Consider the following 20,709-nt stretch of genomic DNA (forward strand, 5'->3'; position numbering starts at 1 on the left):
GCGTTTTTTTACCACTGGTTTACTTCAAGTGGGCCGCGCTTATTCCGCCGGTGGCGTACCGACTGTACATGGGCTGCTTGTGGTGCCTGGCCATCATGTTCCTCATGTACTCGCCAGACAAACTGCAGTCATCCATGGCGCAGTCCCTGGAGTACATCTTCAAGGACAGCGGCAAGTTCAGCAGCTGGTACGACCTCGTCGTGGTGAACGCCGTTGAGACTCCGAAGTGACACCGTTGGGGTGGGGGGGTGGGGTGCACATGTGCTTGTGGATACTTTGTGGCCGTGCGGCTTGTAAGGAACTGCGAAAGAGAACGGGAGGGAGGGCGCACCATCTGGCTTCCTCGAAGAATCCGCAGACGTTAAACGGAGCGAAGGGGGAAGGGGTGGGGTGCCACGATAGCGTGTTGAGAGAGTAGGAGTCGAGCGGAGCGGAGTTGGAGAGCGCTTTCACACAGTGCCTTGCCATGCCTGCTCGATGACTTTTTTTCGCAGCTTCACTCATGCAAACCCCCTCCCCCGCCCACAGGCACACAGGCGCATGCGTACTGCCGTGCACGCACGAGGACCCCACTTCCTCCAACGCCCACAATCTTTCCTTGGGGACCATCCTGACGTTGTTGATTTGTGAATGCCCTTGCTGTGTCTCACCCCTGTGCATTTCCTCGCCATCTCGTCCTCCCTCTGCCTTCCACTTTCCATCGCCTCTACGACTCCATGCGTTGCCCACGCGTGTGCACTCCAAGACTCGCGGCATCACTTGTCGTCCCCTCGTCTAAACACGCGCGCACACCGGCGCGTCGCACGTGTGCGCTGCTGCTGAGAAAACTCACCTTTTTTTTCTGTACGTTGAGCGCTCAGCTCTTCTTCACCGTCTCGTCTCACCTGTGCTCGCGTGCGCCTGCCTCTTCGCCGTTGTCCCTCCCCTCACGTTGTCGTCCGTCCCACTATCTTCGCCCAAACTCGCCCATGTCCCTCTCAGAGGTGCAGCGCCTGCAAGATTTGGTGTATCACCAACCCAACAAGGAAAACTACGAAACCCTCGTGTTGGAGCAGATGCTCATGGTGGAGCGACAGCTGGACGTCAAAACAAAGGCTGAGGAGCGCGCCATGGCGGCGAGGCGGGAGGCAGAACAGCTGCGAGGTGAGATCGAGGAGCTGCGCCGCGAGACTGCCTCGGCGCCCGCCACCTTCTCTGCGGTGGAGCGAGAGGACTACTATGTGACATGGACGGCGTTCCTGAAGGAGTTTTGCATGCGCAAGGAGATTCTTTCCTTTCTGCTGTCGTACCCTGCCGAAGACTTCAAGCTGGTCGAACTAACCACTGTCTCCCACTGGCTCGACACCTGGACCACGTTCTTCGCGTCCGCCGAGTCGTCGGTGCGGAACTTGAAAAGGCTCGAGCGGGAATCGGCGAACGGCAACACACTGCCCCCGACTCGACTCCTCTACGACGCATTGGATGAGGTGTGCCGCCTGCAGCTGCAGGCTCGCACGCTTGTTGGCCGTGAGCGCTACCGCCGCAGCTCTTCGAGCGAGGAGTTCGTGAGGGACTTCATGGATAGCCAGCAGCAGCTGTGGGAGTGGTGCCGCAAGCAGCGCGATACACTGGCGGCATTGAAGACGCTGGGGGACCTCATCGAGTTCAACAACTCCTTCTACGCAAACGTGCCGGTGATGGACAGCAACTTTCTGGTTCTGATGGAGCAGAGCGAGGCTCTCATGAGCAACGTTCGGGTGCAAGACGCTCTTCGGGAGGTGAACCGAGAGTGGGTCATGCTGACGCTCGAGACCTACGGCAAGCTGCAGGCCGCCTGCACCCGGGAGCACGGGAGTAGCTCGCTGGAGAGGCAGTGTGCGAAGTGGATCCAATTTATGTCTCCGAGGCTTCGTCGTCTTCTTGTATCCGCGCAGGGCACCCTTGCACAGGACAGCGATGTACCGGAGGCGAAGCTGCTTGTGACGACGTGCGAGCAACTTCTCAAGGAGCATGAGGCGCACGACATCGTGTGCACGCACCTGAGCGACTATACGGTGCGCGAGGAGTGCGTGCGACCCCACTTGGACGCCTTGAAGGCGGAGCTGCAGTCGTCACTCACGACGACAGTGCTGACCTTCCCGCTCGCTGACACCGCGGGTGGGCAGGCGGACTACAAGAGTCGTGTCGAGGAGCTGCAGGAGTGGATCGACGTGAAGTCGCAGAAGGGCACGTACGTGAAGCTGCTGGAGCGCTTAGAGTTGACCAAAGCCATGATCGAGGAGCACGCGGATGTACTGTTCCCCGAGGATAGTCCGTAGGGGTTCACCACACTGCAGGCGGGATGGCGATGCGAATGTTCCGGTGGAAGCGAGAGTAGGAACAGGGAGGCCTTGAGAGGTGGAGAGGTAGCGTATGTGGTGGTGGTGGGGAAGAGAGGCGGGCACTGGTGCGACCTCCAACAGCACGGCCGTTTTTCTATCTTCCGGTTTCTCGGCTTTTATGCCTTCTGCGCATATGCACTGTACCTTGCCGGGCCCCTCCGCCTCTCAGAGAGCCCCTCAGCGCCTCGCTCTTCATCCGCTCTCGCCCTGGGCATCGGGTTATAGAGTCGTTTCGAGTAGTTGCGCTTTCTATATATATTGTCTGTTCCCCGCAACTGATCTGTCATGTTGTGCGGGCGAGATACGTTAGTGCTTCCAGGCGTTACAGCCAAGAGGTCACCGCGGTGCATGTCACGGAGCAGCGAAGCAGCCGGCCGACGTCTTTACTCTTCCACCGCTTCGTCGAGCTCGCTCAGTGCCTGTGTAGGCTTGTGCACGTCAGAGACCACCGAATCGCTCTCCCAACTAAAATGCAGAGCAAAGGACACAGACATGGGGAAACGGATTGCTATCGCGACATGGCCGAACACGTGGGCGCGCGAAGGCTTCAGTGTGCGCGCACACGCTCATGCAGTGCATGGCACAAGCGCATGGTTTCGCACACGAATCGCGTGCTGCTTTTTTTGGTTCGCGCCTGTACGCGTGCATGCGGGCGCGCTTTACGTTCCTTCCTCTACAAGCACTGGGAGGGGGACCCCGACACGGTCGCGACGACAGGTGCTGCATACCGACTGTGCCGCGCTTCTAAGCATTCTCTGGCGCTACACACTCTCTCTCGCCCTAGCCTCGCGCCCACTCCTGGACGATGGCACTTGCGCTTGTACGCTGTTTCTGCGTGCATCTCTCTCTCTCTCTGCATCCTTCACTTCTCCCCTGCAGTCTGCGGCGGCGACCTTTGCCCTTCACGCCGCATCACCACGACCAGTCGTCTAGGCGAGATCAGCACTGCGTCAAGGGCCACGCGCACCCCTTCTTTCCTCCTTCGCCACGGATCCTCTTCCTTGATATCAACACACACACACACACACACACCAAGGTGGTCGCGCTCGCTGTCAGCCCTCCACACAGCTCTCAGCGGCGCGCTCACTGTACTTGTAAACAGAGTCTTTCTCCTCTCCTCGCCTCCCTTTGAGAGGGGGCCTTTGCCACGCCTACGGAAAGTGACACAGGCCCGCTGACGTGGGCCCCCTTGCATTGACCCCTCCCCTCACCTTGTGCGCCGTCTCTCATTTTGTTTTTGCTAGCGCTTCTCCCGCAGACGCGGCGCACACCAGCTCCGCCGCAGCTCTCCTCGTACCCTCACTCCTTTCTAGAGTCGAACATGGAATCGGTGGAGGCCGTGGAGCTCTTCTCGGAGCGCAGCGCACGCTATCGCTACCGCGTGCCGGTGAGCGTGATTCGCGAGCTGCAGTACGAGGGATCACGCTACAGCGCTGAGTTCAACGTTGGCGGCTGGTTCTGGCGCTTCCACATTCAAGAGCGATCCGCCGAGGGCCAGCGCTTCCTGGCGCTGCACCTTCAGAGCTGCACGCCGGGTGCTGTCTCTGTCCACTTTAAGCTCACGGCCGTCTGCATGCGTGACCCGCTGCAGTCGCGCAGCAAGACGTTCAACTGCACCTTCAAGAAGGCCGGAAGTGCTTGGGGACTTCACCAGTTCATCGCGATCGAGCAACTGCTGCACCCTGAGAGCGGGTTCGTGTACACGGTGCAGGAGACGGGGACCCGCTGCGTTGATTTCGAGGCGGTGCTGCAGGTGGACAACGGCAGCGGCAACGGGCGTGCTCCACCTGTGCGCAGCGCAACCCGCTCCGTCACCCCGACCCGCAGCGTCGTTGGCGCCGGCGTTGCAGGAACGAACGGCGGACAGATATCGCCAAGCCGAGGCCCTAGCGTGCGGCCGGTCGGCGGACGTGGCGGCGTCACTCCACTGGGACGGAGCGGTGGGACGTCGTACTCGCCTGGCCGAGTCGGCACCAGCGCACTCGTTCCGATGGAGGGCAGCGTGGACCGGCCTGGCGCGAGTGCCGGGGCCGCGCTGCGTCGCGGCTTCTACAGCGACCCGAGCGGTGGTCAGATGATGACCTTAGACAACGCCTCGACCGTCGGCGGCGATGGCGGTGGCCGAGTAGCTGGGAGCGCCGTCGTGCGCGCACCGCTCGCGTACCCCTTTGCGCACTTGGAGATCCTGTGCGACATGAGCTTCGACGTCCAGGGCGTCCGCGTCAAGGCCCACCGCTGCGTGATTGGCGCGCGCATGCAGCCGCTGCTTCCCGAGCAGATGCTGCCGTTGCAGGTCGGCTGCATCGTCGCCATCGCCGTCCCCCTCGACGTCTTCACAACCTTTCTGCGGTACGTGTACACGGAAGAGTATCCTGAGTCGGGCGTTTTACCGCCAGAGTCGCTGCTTGACTTGTACCTGCTTGCGGCAGCGTGCGAGTTCTACGACCTCAGCGCGGTCTGCATCCGCTACGTTCGCCCGCTCCTGACGCCTGAGAACATTCTACCCATTGTGCTGACGCGCTACAACGCTGCGGACGAGGTGCTCACCTCTCTCTACCTGCACGTGCTGCTGGACAACTACGATATCCTCATCCAGGACCGCCAGTTTGAAGAGATTCCTGGCCACCTCTTCCGTCGTCTTTCGCTAATTCTTTACAGCAAGGAGACGGTGCCGAATGCGCCGATCCCACCCATGAAAAACACACTGGGGAAGCAGCTTGCGTGGCTGGCGGAGTCGGGGGAGTACAGCGACTACGAGTGGGTGGTGGGGCCGCAGCAGTACGCGGTGCACGCCCACCGCTACATTCTCGCCTGCCGCTGTGTGCTGTTCTCGCAAGCGATGAACCCACGTAGCCCGGGACCGCTTCCGTCGTTCACCACCAACGAGTTCGACTTTTCCTTGCGTAGCTGGCAGAAGTTGTTGATGGGGATGTACCGTCGCCACCTTGACACTGCGCGCGACTTCTCGGCCGAGGACATTGCCATCATCTTCAAGATGCAGCAGGTGCTCATCATGGACGGCCAACTGAAGCGCGAGGCGGATGAGGCGTTTAGCAACACAAACGCCCTGCGCCTCCTCATCTATGCCGTGAAGCATCAAATACCGGAGTTGCACGAGCGTGCCATCAGCTACGTGGCGCGTAACTTCAGCGCGATGATCCGCAACGACTCACAGGCGTGGGAGCTGATTAGCGAGCTGCCGCAGACAGCTGTGGTGTCGCTGTTCCGCACGGTGACGGAGCAACCAACGTTGTAGAGGGTTTACCACAGAACGCGGTTACGGACAACGAGGCGGAAGCGTCAGCGGAGAAGAGAAGAGCCACTCATAGCCTCATAGATGGGCATACCGACCGGAGTGGGCGCATGCACTTGTGTGTTTGTGTGTTGGGAGGGGGAGTGGGTCTCGCAGCCAGTGCGAGTGCAGCGCATGTGCCTCCTGCGGTTTCTGCTCTCACCAACATCGCTATCTCTGGGTTACACTTAGCGAGGGAGGGGGGAGGCGAGAGCAACCATGATGACAGCGCCAGGGGCATCGGCTACGTCTTCTCCCTTTTGCCCTTCCCCTCCTCGTCCTGCCTTGACGTGCGGGAGGATGCGAGGGCCATAGCCCCCATAACCGCTCATCCCCCAAGCCGGTGGAGCGCGTTCGCGTCACCAAGTTCTTGCCGATGCGATGCGTCTTGTGCGCGTTGTCTGTCTCTGTGTTGGTGCGCGCCGGCGTCCTGCGGTGCGGTGTTTGCTGCCCGTCGCTTGCGCATGTCTCTGCGCTCCCGCTCGGCGGGCTGCCGTGCTGCTTTCGTTGTCGGCTCGCCTCGTTTCACGTGTGCACGTGTGTCTTTCCGTTTCTGTCTACTCCTCTCTTCACGTGCGTGGTTTTAGATGCTCCTTTCCTGTTCATGTTGGTCTATCGAAGGGTGTGATGGTGGGGCCCGTGGGAGGTGCGGGGCCGGCGGTGCGGTCTTCGGCTCTCTCCCTCTCCCCACTGCCTGCCCTCCCCCGTCTCTCTCTCCCTACGATGCCCTGTACTAGAAGTGTCCCCTGTATGCCTCTCTCTGTGTGTCGCCTTGTTGGTGTGGGGGAAGGGGAGGGGAGTGGGCGCCCTCCCCATCCCCGGAGGCGTCTCGTTTCTTGCCGTCCCCCTTCCCCCTTCACTACTCCGTCCTTTGTAGATTGCGCGCTGGAGCGTATCTGAGCACCCCTCGTTATCATCCCTCTCCCACGACACGCCGTCGGCCAACGCGCGACCGCAGCGACGCCCCGCTGTACTTCTGTTAGGAGAGTCCCTCGAGCGGCCCATGAACGGTGCGACCGATTTCCCCCTCCTCCCTCTCTTATCCGACCTTCTCCAGAGGTGCTCGCTGGCTGCACCGAGGCGGAACGAATGTTCGAGTCGGACATGCGTACGCATGCGCGTGTGAGTCGAGGAGGGAGCGCTTGCGTGCAACGCCGCTTTCTTTCTCGCAGCACCGAGTTGAGCTGCGTTCCGTGAGCGCGCACTCCCTCCTCCCCCTCCGCCGGCTGCTCTCCTTGCCCTCTTGCTGGCGGCGCTCTGCGGTGCCCGTCTGAGCTGTGGCTCCGTCCTCGGCTATCTCTCCCCCTTTTCTGCCCCCACCTGTCTACCGCTTTCTACACACTCTCTAACCTGTTCCCCAAGCGGCGCCGGGTAGACGAGGCCCCATTCAAGGCTGTGCGTCGAATGGCACCAGGAGGAGGGTAGAGCAGCTCATCAAGGCTTCCACAGTCGTGTTCCAGTGCCCCTGAACACATCCAGACACGCTGGCGCGAGTCTTCGAAGGAGGCGTATTTTCTTTTCTGCCCCTCCGCATCGGGACTATTGGGTGCTCCTCTCCTCATGAACGCCGCCGACATGCCCAACACGTCCGCCAAGCTCCGCGAGAGTAGGGAGCCGCTGTCGGAGGTGCGGATCAGTGACCAGGTGGTTCAGAGCTGTCTGCGGCACGCCTTCCCGACAGGAGGAGGAGGTCATGGGGCTGCTGCTGAGCCGCATTGAGGTACAGCCCTTCACGGAGACGCACATGGACGGCAGTCGCGATGCCGGCTTCCCCGAGAGTCAGACGGATGGCGCCGTCAATGGCGTCTGCAGCCGTGGCAGCGCCACCGCCGTCGGCACCGCCGGCGCAGCACCTGCGACGCTTTCCTCCTCGGCGGCCAAACGGGAAAAGGTGGCCTACATTTGGGGCACGCACATCGGGGAGCGTAATGTGCAGCGCAGCGATCGAGTAGAGATGTCGGCCGAGTCCGTTGCGTCAGCTACCGAAGCGGCAGATCGCATGACGACTGACACAAGAGCGCTCACCTACATGGTGGGATGGCATCACAGCCATCCGAGGATCCCAGCCGTGCCGTCGTCTGTGGACCTATGCACGCAGAGGAGGTTTCAACAGTACACGGAGAGCGGCTGAGTCGGCCTCATCGCGAGCGTCTTCAACACAGAGACGAACATCACTTGCGGTCACTGCGCGTTTCACTGCTTCCAGGCGGGGCTGGGCAACGAGCATGTGGAGGTGCCCATGCGTACCGTTCCCCAGTCTGACCTGTTTGCCTCCCTTGACCCTATCGGTGCGCTGCGGGACACCACACCAAGGCTGCTGCAGGTCTTGCAGCAGGAGGTGCGCGACGCGGTCGCAGCAGCGGTGCGGGAAAGCGCGTACGACACGACCACCTCGCGAGCGGCGCGAGCACTGGCGGAAGTGCAACTATTTCAGATCGACCGCCTTGTTGCAGAGCCGACACGCAAGGAGCTGGTACACTGCTCGCTGCCCCTCTTGCGCGCCGAGGTGGCGCGCCTGGAGGCGGCGTTGGCCGAGACCGCGAGAGCCGCGCCACCGCCTCAGCATTGACAGACGCGTTTATAGGCGTGTGCTGCTGCAACAGGCATCGGGGATGGAAGGAGGAGCTGAGAGTCTCACTGCTCCTCCACGGGCCTCGGTAGACCCGCCGCCCTCTCCTCCTCGTCTTTGCCTGTGCCCTTCGCCTTCCAGCAGGATGGGGGTATGCGAACGGGCACCATGGCGGACAGGACAAGCACTCACGGTAACACGCACGTGGACGAACTCGTCTGCGCGCGTTCTGATTCTCAGTTCATTACGCAGAAGTCGGCCGAGCTTTCTCATCCTTGGCGCGCTCCCTGCAGTGCATACATTTTGCGTCGGCGCAGCAGGAGTCGCCGCCATGGCGGTGCCTCCTGCTGCCCTTCCCTCTTGTCTTCCGTGAACGGAGCAGCACGGCCGCTTGCGTGCGCTTCTCGCTTCTGTTTGGCTCTCTCGCCGGTTGCGGGGGATGCCCAAAGACAACGTGCGCGCGCACACACACACACAACACATACACGGACACCTGGTCACAGTCCGCATGCAAAGGATCCATCGAGCTGCCATCACCGCGGACGCCACTGCACACGCGCACACATCCACTTCCATCTCTCCCTTCCAGGACCTTGTGCTATGCTCTTGGATCTGCCCGCTCTTTCCCTTCTCCTTGATGCGGAAAAGTGTCTTGCTCTCCCGTATGGAGGGGGGGGGCGAAGGGCGGGGGAGCGAGGCGGGGCGCAGGTATTCCTTTCGGACGGCCCCCGCCCGCAACGACGTACGGTCGTATATATGCGTGTGGGGCGCGCTAGCTCTCTCGCTCTCCTCCTTGCTTTGAGGAGGATGCCAACTGGTTTTACTACCTTATCTCTGAGTTCCAGTCAGCCCCACCCCGTGCCCCGCCCTCATCGTGCCCGCCGCCGAGGTTCGGCATGCTGGGTAAGGGAATATGAGAGGGGGGTCTCTTGCATTTTCGTAGAGTTCATCCAAAGGATAAGCAGCAGCGCTGTAGGGGAGGGGCACTGAAGCCGGCTTTCCTCCTGCCTCTCGACACCCGACACCTTTGCTAAAGCCGCCCATAACAGGCCAGAAAACGGGGGATGGAACCCCGCAAGCCGATGTGCTCCATCTGCTCTGCTCTCCTCTGATCTTTCCTATCTGTCGCTCTCTCTGATCTCACCCTAGCGAGGGCAGGAGATGCTTGCACATGCACACACGCATAGACGCACACCCGCACACGCACACACATAGATTCATACGTTGTCAGCTAACCACACCCGGTGCCGTCTTGCGCCTCCTTTTTCTCTTCACAGGACGGCTGTAGCGGTCTTTATCAGCTCGTGCCCGTTGTGCCAGTCCTCTGCGGCAGTATCTGGTGTTTCGCGCACTGACTCGCACGCACGCGCCCTTGCTACTCGTCGTGTGCTCAGACGCACAGAGAGGAGGCGTTATCGCAGTAGAGGGGGTGGGGAGTGTACGGGAGGGGGTGGCTGGTGGATGGACTCCGCTACAGCAGCTGCGGAGAGGGCAGCCTCTTCGGCGCTCTCGGCTTCTCTGTCACTCACCACCACACATTCATCGACTACATCCACGGCGACGCTAACGCCGGCGCACGAGGCCCTGCGGCAAGCCAGGTCGTTTTGTGGGAGCGGCCGTGCTGCGCCCAGTACCTCCTCCTCTGCCAACCTTAGCTCAGGCCATACCGAGTCTAGCCCATGCCCATCGCTCGACTCGCATTTGTTACCGGGGCATGCCGGCAACATTGAGGCTATGCACACCGCATGCGTGGCAGGAGTCCATAGACGTGTCACCGCCTCGAACCGTCCCAGCTGCAGCAGTGGGCGCAGCAGTAGCACCAGCAGGGCCACGCGCAGTCGAGGTGTCAGCGGCAGCAGCGGCGGGCTGACGAGGACGCCTGGCGGCGGCGCTGCCACCTGCCTCTCTCCAACATCTGCCTGCGCGACTCACAGCGGGGCATCACTGGAAAACGAGCCGTCGTTGACGCGCCGGTGTTGCTCCTCCCCTCCTCACGCAGATGCGCAGCTCGCCTCTTTCTCCAGTAGCCTTGCACACCACGGCTCTGGGTCACCGCCCACTCCATCCTCAACTGCACACTCTCCAGACGCACAGCCGCCGGCACCGACGGCGTGGCCGCTCGCATTGCCTTCTGAGCGCATTCGACAGTGTCAGCTCCACGAGGCGGAAGAAGGTGCTGCGCAGGAGCTGGCGCAGCAGCAGCACGTGCACTTCCGCGTGCCGATGGTGACCCTAAAGACGTCCGCATCTCCTTCTGTCTACCCCGCCAAGGCGTCAGTGTCTGCGAGACCGTCCTCGCAGATCTCAGCAGCAGATCAGACCGCTGTGGAGCGGCTGCAAGATCTCTCCTACGCGGAGGTGCAAGAGGCGCAGGAGTGGCTTGCTAGGGCCGGAAGCGCCAAGCAGGCGTGGGCCGTCTCACGGTCTGTCCCTGTCGTGCGGCCGACAGAGGCCGTTGCCGCCGACCCGCTCGCGAACGAAAGCGGCGGCACAGCAGCTGCGCTGTTGGAAGCGGCGCCGGCTTCGCTGGACGCGGCGGCTAATCTGCGCTTTTCTCAGTTTTTTCGTGCGTCACTGATGGAGGAGGACAGCGATGACGCCGCCATGAGCGATGGTGGGCGCGGCGCCGTCCACGGAGGAGCTGGGAAAGACACGGGCACGAGAGAAGCAGTGGAGATGACGAGGGCGGGCGACGTGAGGCGCAGCACCGGCCCCACGCGTTCGTGTGGTGAGGCTGCGCCGCGCAGTTGCCAACACGGTGGCGCGTTTCCGTCGGCTTGGCCGTACGTTGCCAGCGAATTCGATGGGCCGGGTGCTGACGTGGAGGTGGAGAAGGGGGATGGCGATGACCTCACCGACTCTCCCATCACGGGCGTGCCGCCGTCGAGTACGCACCTGCACCGCACCAGCGTTGATGCTGATGGTAAGGCTGCTGCTCCTCTGCCTGATTCGTCCATTTTTCTTTCGCCATCCGCTCCGGGGGCCAGCGCCAAGTGTACACTGGTCTGGCCTGCCTCGCCACTGCTTGCGGAGAGAGACTCCAGCACCCCGGCGCGGCGCTCCCTGTCGCCAGCCACTACTGCGAGGCGGTGGTCGCTATCGTGTTTTGATATCGGGCGCCGTATCGGGCACGGGCACTCCGGCAAGACGTTCCTTGCGCGGGAAAAGTACAGCAAAGTCGTCGTGGCCCTCAAGGTTTTCAACGACGACTACGCTCAGCGCCACGAAGGCGGGACGAATATGGTCGAGCGTGCGATGCGACTACAGGCAGCAGCAGGACGGCACTGCCCCCACATTGTAAGGCTCTATGCGTTCTTCACGGATGCGCGACGCTGTTACGCTGCTCTGGAGTACGCGGACGCTGGTGACCTCGCCACTCACCTCCTTCGCCAGCCGCACCAACGCCTGCCTGAGGCGCAGGCCCAGGTCATCGTGTACCACGTGGCGCTGGCACTGCGGCACTTGCACGAGCAACGCGTTGTGCACCGCGCTGTGACGATGCGCAACGTGCTACTGCGCCGCAGCGAGGCGGGAGCGACCGCCAAACTCGGCGACTTCGCATCCGCCGTGCACCTGGCCGACGGGCGCGCTCGCTGGCTCGGCGAGCTCGGCGGCTCCCATGATGGAGGGCGGTCGCTGGAGTACGCGGCACCGGAGGTGATTTGCGGCCGCGGATGGTCGTGCAAGTCTGACATGTGGGCACTCGGTATCCTTGTGTTTGAGATGATATGCGGCCACCACCCCTTCGATCACGTTTCGGCGGCTGAGATGAAGCGGCTCATTTGCAGCGGTGCCGCCTGCCACTCGCCGCATGCGCTGTCGCGCACCGGCATGTCGTTTGTGCGGTCGCTTTTATGCGTCGATGAGGCAGCGCGCAGCAGCGCCGCAACGGCACTGGCGCACCCGTTTTTGAGTGTTAATGCCGCCGCCACCACGCCTGCTGTGGCGAGCGCCATGCAGGACACAGCAGCAAGCGGCCGCACAGAACCTGCCGGGTCGGCTGCCCAGGCGGCGCCGGCGAGCGTAGCCGTTGCCGAGGAGGCGTGCATGGGTGCGGTGGCGCTGCCTGTCAGTCGTGACTTGTCGAGCACGTTTTCGCTCGCTGCAGTGCTGGCCAACACAGAGGCCAACTGCGGCAACGACGGTGGCCACAGCCGCTCGACGGCTGCCATGCCGACAGGCACAAAAGCTACCATCAGCTGCGCAGGCGCTTCTCTAGTCTCTCCGGCGCCGAGGGACGACATCCCGTACGCGCGGCGGGATGGAAACCCATCGGCTAGCTCTCTCACCACGACTTCGCCATCGCCGACCGTCACCCCCTTTTCCACTGCCCAGCGCGTGACCGGAACAACAAGGCGTGCACATGGCGCGGCATGGCACACAGCGGATGCGGTCGCTCCAGCGGCGTCTCTGTTGTCTACCAGCTCTCCTGGCCCCTTGATGTCCTTCGCGCTTCTAACACACCCCTGGCAGAGCACTGCGCTGCCGCCCTCGGTGACTCTGTCGGCTTCCTCGCTCTTTGGCGCCCTGAGCGACGAGGGGGCGGATACAAGCTCGGGCCGCCGGCCGAGCGCCACGAGGCTTAGGTCTCCTGGAAACGCCAGCCGACACAGCCCGACGACGACCCTCAGCGACATGTCGGCCAGCGTGCTCTCCACGACACGAACGCCGACTACGCTTGCGTCGGGGGCAGCTCAGCCTACCGGAGGTGCGTTCACTGACAGCGCTGCGGCTGAGAGTGTGCTTAGCGGCAGCTTTAAGAGCGGCAACACTCACAATACTATCTATCTTCACTCCCAACAGCATCACGCCCGCCACGGTCAGCAGCAAGAGCAGCAGGAGACCCCGGCAGCATATGGCGCACTGGGCACGACGCGTAGCGGTGAGAGAAGGCGCAGCGAGGACACTAGAGGAGACTGCTCCGTGACCGTCAGCAGCTGGACGCCGCGCCCATCGTGTGATGCGCGCACGGAGTGGGCCACCCAGGACGCAGACGTGTCTGTATCATCCTTGACGGTCTCATCGACGTCGTCGTCCTCCATGGGCGCGGTGGTTCCTCAAGCAAGCTTTCACACCCGTGCTTCAGACGCGCCCCCGCGGCAGCTAACTGGCCGCATTGCATCGCCGATGGCAGTCAACGGCGCGCTGCAGGCAGAGCGGTTGCCGCTGACTGGCCGACTGGCCTCCTCGACCATCACTTTAACTAGCGTCAGAGGCGCACCTGGTGCCCCCAAGGCAGCAGTCACATCATCACACGCGAGGAGGCCGCCGCCAGGAACGAAAAGGCTCAGCAAGCGGCGAGAGTGCTCGCTGCGACTTGCCTTTGAAACATTGAGCGACGAGGACAGCTGGTGAGTAGCGCGTGAAAGGGAGCCTGCGTGCAACTGATGGACGACCGTCTCATGTGATGAAAAGCACCACTCCTCCCCTTCATGCCTTGACTGCCCGCTCCTGCTGCTGCTTCTTGTCCATGCCGATCCACGCACCATTCAATCGAGGGCGCTCTCCGCGATTGCAGCTGCTCTGCAGCACCGGTTTTGCTTGGCAGATGGACGTCTTTCTTTCATGTCGCCACGATCGGCGCTTCTTCGCTTGCACGTCTCCCTCCGCTGCGTGCCCGCTGTCTTTCCTTGCCTATTCGTCGTACCGTGCGCACAGAGAGCGAGCGAGTGTGGCGCGCATAGAAAAAAAGCGCTACGGCACATGCAGCAGGGGGGGGCCGTGCATCCCCAACGCGGCTTTTTTCCGATCGGAGACGGATTCTAACGCCGGGTGTGTTGCCCTTCTGGCGTGGAACGGTGATGCTGTGCGCCGAGAAGACCTTCCCTTCCGCACCGTCTGCCTGGGGCGTGTGCAGCCTGGTCGAGCTCATGTTCTTTCATCCAACCATTCGCCCCCTTCACCCTCCACGCCTCCTTGTGCTCTCCATGTGTACCTCCTCTCTCAGCGTCACGTGCTCGGGTGTCTGCTGCTGTGTTCTGTGGCTAGGACAGCATCTCAGGTGCCCAATCGCAGACAGACGGAGAGAGATGCCACTAGACTTGGTAGGCAAGCTGCACCGCACCGTGTACATCACGGATTGCCCAGAGGACTCACAAGAGGACCTGCTGCACATGCTTCTGAAGCGCTGCGGCGCGATCGAGGCATGGGACGTTGTCGATGGCCGGCTCGTTGTGGTGTTTCGAAGCATGAACAGCGTCAGCAACGCCCTCACATTCCACGGTATGTCCTTTGTGGACTTGACGAGAAAGATTTGTGTGTGGAGAGCCACAGACGCGCCACCGGCGGAGGCAACACATCAGCTAGCCATCCAAGGAGGCTCTGCCACTGCGGAGGCGGCTCCGATGGAGGCCACATCGACCGAAGAGGAGGACAGCCGCCGAGCGCAGCGGAAGGAGCGGCGCGCTGCACTGCAGCAGATCCTGAATAGCGGCGTGGCGGACCTTGCCGACACTTCCTCGCTGGAGGGCCGGCAAGCAAAGATGACGGAGCTGTGCTACCGACAGCTCAAGGCCCTCTGCGTGCTCTCTGCTGCCGCGGCGAAGGATGCGAGGGCGGAACTGGAGGAGAAGAAGGAGAACCTTGCACGATTGCAAGACCTGATCCGCACTCAAGAGGCAGCGCCCAAACGGCAATGGGAGGGATCGGCGGAGGTGGGCGAGGAAGAGCCGGCGAGGGCGAGGCGCCGCGTGTAGCCAACCTCGCCCTCTTGTTTCTTACCGACGTGCAGCTTTGGTGAAGGAGACATCAGATGAGGTGGGGTGGAGCGGGATGATGATAGTCTGCTGGTGCCGGGGTGCCCTCACGGCATGGAAGGCCACGTAGCACGTTGAGCACCGGAAGGCAAAGGCACTGCGCCAGTGCGGCGATGGAGAGATGGCGCGCTTGCGTGCCCTTGTAGCCGTGCATGTGTCGCTCTGGAGGGGGAGCAAAAGGGGAAGAGGCGGAGCCGCAGCCGCAACACGGACTGCAACGGAAAACCGCCCGCGCGCCCCCCTCGCCTGTTGTCACGCAGCAGGAACGCATCCCTCTGCCATTTCTGCAGATGAGTTTTGCATGTCTCTGCGACTGTATCCCTCTTGTGTTGCGGTCACCACCGCCGTCTTCCTCCCCTCCTCCTGCTTCTTCACACACGCGCGTTCATTACAACGCCACAGCTCTTTTTCGGTGTGTGCCTGTGTGCGTGCGGCGGTGACTCCCCGGGCCGCCCCTTCTATCTCCCCTGTCGCGGCGTGGACGACGACCGGCGCGCAGGCAAGCGAGGATTTGTGTGGTGTGTCACTCCGCAGTCGCTTTGCATCGTGCTGCTGTTGCTCTGGGGCGGGGCGTCCTGCACGACGCACTGGACCCTCCCCTCCCCGCAATCATGCGGCTGCATCGGCGAGCCGCGCTGCTCCTGTGCGCGAGGGCGCGGCGCACGGTTGTCTCGGTCGGCTCCTCCTCGTTCTGTGCAACTGGTGAGGCGGCGGCCGAGTTCTCTTCCGCAACCACGCCACCGCGGCGTAGAAACGTCGGTTCCGCGTCCGGCGCGGTGGACAGTCACGCGGCCGCCGTTCTTGCCGCGGGCGGTCCTGCTGCTGCTGCTGCCCTTCAACACCATTCGCATCATGCGCCGCTGCAAGAACATCCGCGGCGGACTGTCTACCGCAAGGGGGGCTGCCCCGCGGTTGGGCGCCTCCGCGGGTCTGGCCTTGGCTTGGCCTCGGGGCGTGTGCAGACGTCCCTAACCGTCTACGTCTTCGCTGCCTCCGTCGGACTGCTCTGCGTCTTGTACTACTTCACTACCTACACGTACGTGCTGACGACTAATGTGTCACCGTATCGCAACTCCCTCTTCTTCCACTTTCCATGCGATATGGCGATCCTTGAGAACAAGCTGACACACAAGCGGCACACCGTCGAGGTGGTGCCGGCTGCGATGGCACCGCAGCCCCTCGTTCACGACAACCGCGAAGAAGTAGATCATGCCGGGCTTGCTCGTCCCAAGCCGGCAGTTGTGGAGCTCCGGCTGCACATCAACACGGTACTGCACCGCGTGTTCCTCTACCTACAAAAGACAGAGTCTCTCGTCACGGTGGACGCGCAGGCGGAGATGGCGCCGTACCGCTTCATGGATGGCGCGAACAGCCTGGGCAAGGCCTCTCGCGCATCGGTGGGGTTCCTCCGAGAGGACCAGCTCTTGCCCGACATCAACGACTACCGCACGAGCACAGCGTCGTCGCAGAGACGGTGGTGGCAGTGGTGGGGTAGAGGGGCAAGCACGGCAGCAGCGCCGTTACTGCGGTCTGCCTCCGGTTCTAGTGGGTACGCCGCAACCGCGGCAGAAATACCAGCGACACCGAAGGCGCCTACGAAGATCCTGCTCAGGAGTAGCGTGCGTCTGCGCGACTCCATGAACGGATACCAGAAGGGTCACATTGGCACATATGAGCAGTTTATCCACCACCTCGCGCAGGAGAACATCAAGCAGCGCTACTACGCCTACGTGCTGGCGAGGAGCGTGACAAAGAACAGCGGCCTGCGCAAGGTTTACGCAGAAGAGCTGATCCGCAACGGCCTTCTATCAGGCGACGGCGTGACGTTGACGGAGCTGGTGCCGGATGTGCAGCGGTTTGCTGATGAGGTGTTCGCGCAGGTGCGGGAAAAGTTTGGCGACGACGCCATCGTTTACGAGTACACCGCCACCATGTGGTAGTATCACTGGCTGAAGTGCGTTGCCTCTGTCGGCGAGGCGAGAGTGCGCGTTGACCGTCTCGGCGTGCACGTGGGTCCGGACCCGTGAGCCTGCCGGTATGTGCTACATAGACGAATATGGAAGGGCGAAGGGAGCGCAGTGTGACGGCATCTCAATTCTGCTGCGGCTGCTCCTGTTGTTGTAGGCCGCTCTCCCCTCCTTCCCGCTCTCTCAGGAGCTCGGCTTTTGGTTTGGGTGAGTGCAGTCACAAGCGGATGATCGGCGCGCGCCTATGGAACGAACAACGATGGATGACGGAGGAAAACAGCGGAGCTCATGGCGAACGGAGAGGCGCAACCTGACGCCCCAGCATACTGATGAAGGCGTGCAGAGGGAGCTCTCTCGGGTGTCCTTCCTTTGCTCTGCTGCTTTGGTCTCCTCCCTCCTCACGGCCTCACGCCCTCACCCCTCATGCGCGCTGGAGCCGCCATGTCTCTGTACCACACGAAAGATTGCGTATAGAGGCTTTGAGGAGGGCAAACATGTATGCTGCGCTCTCAGCGGTTTCTCCCATGATCTCGCGCTCCTCTGGTGTGCTCGTGGTGGCCGCCTACTTCTTCGCTTCCTCGTTTCCGTCTCTTCATCTCTGTCTCTCTGTCTCTCTCGCTCTCTCTCTCTATCGTCTTCGTGGAGCGCCTTCGGTTTTCATTACGGCCCGCTCTGATTGTGCGTATCGGCGCTGACCGGCGTGTGCACCGTGATGGCTGTTTTCGGAGGGCCGCTCCACCTTCACGTGTGCAGCGCACACTTCTCTATTCGTGCGAGCGCGTGTGTGTGTGTTGCGGGCCAGCGTGCTTTGCGTGCTGGCGCGGATGTTCCACACTGCCTTCTTGGCGGCTTCCAAGAGGCATTTTCGGTGGCGGTGTTGCCAATGCACTCGCCTCCTCCCATCGGAGCACTTCCCCAAGAGGAACGGGCCGCTCAACACGATGGTCTGCATGGACTGCAAGGAGATGTGCTTTGGCTGTGGTTTGCGACAGCCGCGCAGCAGCTTCAGCGACGCAGACTCGAACATGTGCGACCGATGCTTGGCGAAGCAACAGGTGGCAAAGGATAATGTCTACTTTCGCTACCCGGTACTCAAGTACCGCGCCTGTCCATTCAGCGTGGATGAGGCGCGTGAAGAGCTTCGCAAAGAGCCGCCGCCGCCGCATCGACTGCACATGCCTCGATAAGATGCGTCGTTTGTTTTCTTTGTGGCCGCCGCGATTGTAATCGCCTCGCTGCGCATGCACTTGTGTACTCGACCGCCAAAGCAAATACCCGCGTGCCGTTCCCAGGCGCTTCGGTGCTCGTGTCTACAGGTGATGCACGACCACAGCGGCTCCTCCGTATATGCGCGTGCGCACGTGCGTGTGTGTGTGTGTGAGGGAGAGGGCTAGGCTTGTCGGGATCAGCGCTTTCCTCCGTGGTTAGTCAGACCTTGCGTCTGCAACAGCGATACGCTACAGACAAAAAGCGATAGCAGGGCGTGCGAGACAGCCAGAGAGGCATCGCGTGTTCTCCCGTCGTCGTCTATTCCGTCGAATGCCCGCTCTTTGTGTTTGGCTCGCCCCTCCTCCCTCCTCCCTCCTCCCAACTGCGTTCCCCTGACCCGATCTTTCTCTCTTCGCTCCGCTGCGTCTGCTGCTGCGTGCTCTTCAATGTATTGTGATGGCAGCACGTCTCAGATAACGCATTGCAGATATCGACGTTACCTCATCGGCTTGCGGCTTGACTTTTTTTTCTGACGTTCTCTACAAGCACACACGCACCCACACGCGCATACACCCGCCTCTCTCTTCCTCTGTCTTCTCACATGGCGGCAATGGCTCCAAAGCCGACGAGCTCGAATCCCGTCAAGGTCTTCTTCTTCGTGCCAAACATTATCGGCTATGCCCGGATAGCGGCGTCGATCATGGCCTATCTGGTGGCACGCGACTACCCTGCGCTGTGCCTCGTGCTCTACGCGGCCTCCTTCCTGCTGGACGCGGCCGACGGCATGGCGGCTCGTGTGTTGGATCAGTGCTCGAACTTTGGCGCCATTCTGGACATGCTCACCGATCGTGCCTCGACGGCTGGCTTCCTGGTGGTGCTTGACAGCGTACTGCAACCCATGCCGTACCGCTACACATGTGTTCTCGCCATACTTCTCTTCCTCGACGTGGCGTCTCATTTTTGCCGCATGTACGCCTCCGTCTTTATTCGAAAGGATAGCCACAAGGACGTCTCGGACAGCATCTTCTGGCTGCTGCGCGTGTACTACATAAACGGCCGCGTGATGAGCTTCTTCTGCATCGGGCAGGAGTTCGCGTACATTTTCCTGTACGCATGGGCGAACTACGCGAGTGTCGCGGTGGTGGGCGACCTTCTGTGGTACGCCTTCGCGGTATGCGTGGTGCCCTGCTTCCTGAAGCAGGTCGTCAATGTTCAGCAGCTCGTGGATGGTCTCTACCACATCGCTTGCGTGGACGCTCAGAAGCGCTGCGCGCAAGGCAAATAAGCCTGAGGACTGCGTCGAAGATGCCGGTGCGGACGCTCTCCCCTGCTTCTCCAGCTCTCGCTTCCCCGCCGAAAAACGATGGGGATCTTGCGTGGGAGAGGTGCGAGGATGGCGTGTTGGCGAGGGCTGTCGCTCGGCGGTCGCTACTTATATATATTCGCATCTCTCACCCTCTGTCTCTCGCTGCGATGCTGGTGGAAGGGGAGCCCCAACAAGCGGTGCTTTCTGCTCCGTGTCGCCGTAGCGGGTCGTGCGGAGGGTGCTGGCGATGATGCTGTTATTATTGAACTACAATGTGACTGCGGTGATATGTGTCAAGAGAGGGGGAATAGATGGGAGCCACAGTGCTAGTGAAGAGGGAGGATGGGGGAACCGAGGTGACGCAGGGGTGGCGGTGGTGGTGTGGTGGTGCGGTAGTGACCGAAGGAGGGGGAAAGAGGCAATGACATCGGCGATGCTAGATGACGCAGAGCACGTTGCTCTGCCATGTTGGTCGTAGCGAGTCCCGTCCTCGCAGGTGGGGAGCAATGCGGGAAGGAAGGGGAAGGGGAAGGGCACGTTACTCTCCGAGAGACAGGAACACACGTCTCGCTTCGTAGCACCGTCTCCTCCAGCCCCCTTCTCCCCTCGCGCCGCCACTCACTCACTGGAGTTGTCGACCTTCTGCGCAGCCTCTCTGTTTCTGACCTCCTCCGCCACGCTCCTCCCTCTTCTTGTGAGCGGGGAAACAGACACGGAGAAGGACGAACCGCGCTGACAAGTGAGCGGCGTATACTTGTGTGTGTGTGTGTGTGCGTGCGTGCAGCGCGCACTTCTTGTTCTCTCGCTCTGCTTCACCCCTTTGCGCACGCTCCTTGTCGATGTTGTTGTGGCGGTGTACTGGGGGGGGGAGAGTGGCAACGCTCTCATGCATGTAACTGCACTCTCCCTCTCTACCCCGCCCTCACTTCCTCGAGGCGCGTAACCGAGTAGGCGCGTCTGCTCATGGGCGCGCCGTGTCGCTGTTTCTGAGATGGGGCAACGAGCATATCAAACTGAATGCAAAGAGAGATGCACCCTCCTTGTGCGAAGGCGCACCACAAGCTAGATGCACATACACACACACACACACACAAGCACGCGCCAGACTGCGCATGCGAGGCCACGTGTGCTTCCTCTCCCCCTCTGTCTGGCCTCTGCTTCGCATCTCATCTTCTGCTGCTCGGACGCACCTGAGGGGCCGGTTAGGGAGCATGGTGTACACGAGATAGGGGCAGCGTAGGCGAGCAGCAC

The 20,709-nt window shown here is 61.8% G+C and overlaps 8 protein-coding genes and 1 pseudogene across 9 annotated transcripts; all 9 read left to right on the top strand.

Moving 5' to 3' along the window:
• Window positions 1-2: 2 nt before the first annotated feature.
• LINJ_26_2420 (putative peroxisomal membrane protein 4) lies at window positions 3-230 on the top strand (the record flags this gene model as incomplete). Its single annotated transcript, XM_001470542.2, has 1 exon — window positions 3-230. A coding segment is annotated over one exon (228 nt), but the record flags the coding sequence as incomplete, so codon positions are not given.
• Window positions 231-968: 738 nt separating this feature from the next.
• LINJ_26_2430 (conserved hypothetical protein) lies at window positions 969-2,297 on the top strand (the record flags this gene model as incomplete). The annotated part of the gene is made up of 1 exon (XM_001470543.1): window positions 969-2,297. One exon carries the CDS (start codon window positions 969-971, stop codon window positions 2,295-2,297), a length of 1,329 nt encoding a protein of 442 aa, XP_001470580.1.
• A 1,384-nt stretch (window positions 2,298-3,681) lies between these two features.
• LINJ_26_2440 (conserved hypothetical protein) lies at window positions 3,682-5,616 on the top strand (the record flags this gene model as incomplete). The annotated part of the gene is made up of 1 exon (XM_001470544.1): window positions 3,682-5,616. The coding sequence occupies one exon, from the start codon at window positions 3,682-3,684 to the stop codon at window positions 5,614-5,616; it is 1,935 nt and encodes a 644-aa protein (XP_001470581.1).
• A 1,729-nt stretch (window positions 5,617-7,345) lies between these two features.
• On the top strand, window positions 7,346-8,221 carry LINJ_26_2450 (annotated as a pseudogene). Its single transcript has one exon. A coding segment is annotated over exon 1 (876 nt).
• A 2,223-nt stretch (window positions 8,222-10,444) lies between these two features.
• LINJ_26_2460 (putative protein kinase) lies at window positions 10,445-13,576 on the top strand (the record flags this gene model as incomplete). Its single annotated transcript, XM_001470545.1, has 1 exon — window positions 10,445-13,576. One exon carries the CDS (start codon window positions 10,445-10,447, stop codon window positions 13,574-13,576), a length of 3,132 nt encoding a protein of 1,043 aa, XP_001470582.1.
• A 674-nt stretch (window positions 13,577-14,250) lies between these two features.
• LINJ_26_2470 (conserved hypothetical protein) lies at window positions 14,251-14,916 on the top strand (the record flags this gene model as incomplete). Its single annotated transcript, XM_001470546.2, has 1 exon — window positions 14,251-14,916. One exon carries the CDS (start codon window positions 14,251-14,253, stop codon window positions 14,914-14,916), a length of 666 nt encoding a protein of 221 aa, XP_001470583.2.
• Window positions 14,917-15,587: 671 nt separating this feature from the next.
• Window positions 15,588-16,916, top strand: LINJ_26_2480 (conserved hypothetical protein; the record flags this gene model as incomplete). The annotated part of the gene is made up of 1 exon (XM_001470547.1): window positions 15,588-16,916. One exon carries the CDS (start codon window positions 15,588-15,590, stop codon window positions 16,914-16,916), a length of 1,329 nt encoding a protein of 442 aa, XP_001470584.1.
• An 851-nt stretch (window positions 16,917-17,767) lies between these two features.
• On the top strand, window positions 17,768-18,130 carry LINJ_26_2490 (conserved hypothetical protein; the record flags this gene model as incomplete). Its single annotated transcript, XM_001470548.1, has 1 exon — window positions 17,768-18,130. One exon carries the CDS (start codon window positions 17,768-17,770, stop codon window positions 18,128-18,130), a length of 363 nt encoding a protein of 120 aa, XP_001470585.1.
• Window positions 18,131-18,753: 623 nt separating this feature from the next.
• On the top strand, window positions 18,754-19,437 carry LINJ_26_2500 (CDP-diacylglycerol--inositol 3-phosphatidyltransferase; the record flags this gene model as incomplete). Its single annotated transcript, XM_003392571.1, has 1 exon — window positions 18,754-19,437. One exon carries the CDS (start codon window positions 18,754-18,756, stop codon window positions 19,435-19,437), a length of 684 nt encoding a protein of 227 aa, XP_003392619.1.
• Window positions 19,438-20,709: the final 1,272 nt, after the last annotated feature.

The sequence above is a fragment of the Leishmania infantum genome, chromosome 26 (genome assembly GCF_000002875.2).
Source record: "Leishmania infantum JPCM5 genome chromosome 26".
Taxonomy (NCBI): Eukaryota; Euglenozoa; class Kinetoplastea; order Trypanosomatida; family Trypanosomatidae; genus Leishmania; species Leishmania infantum.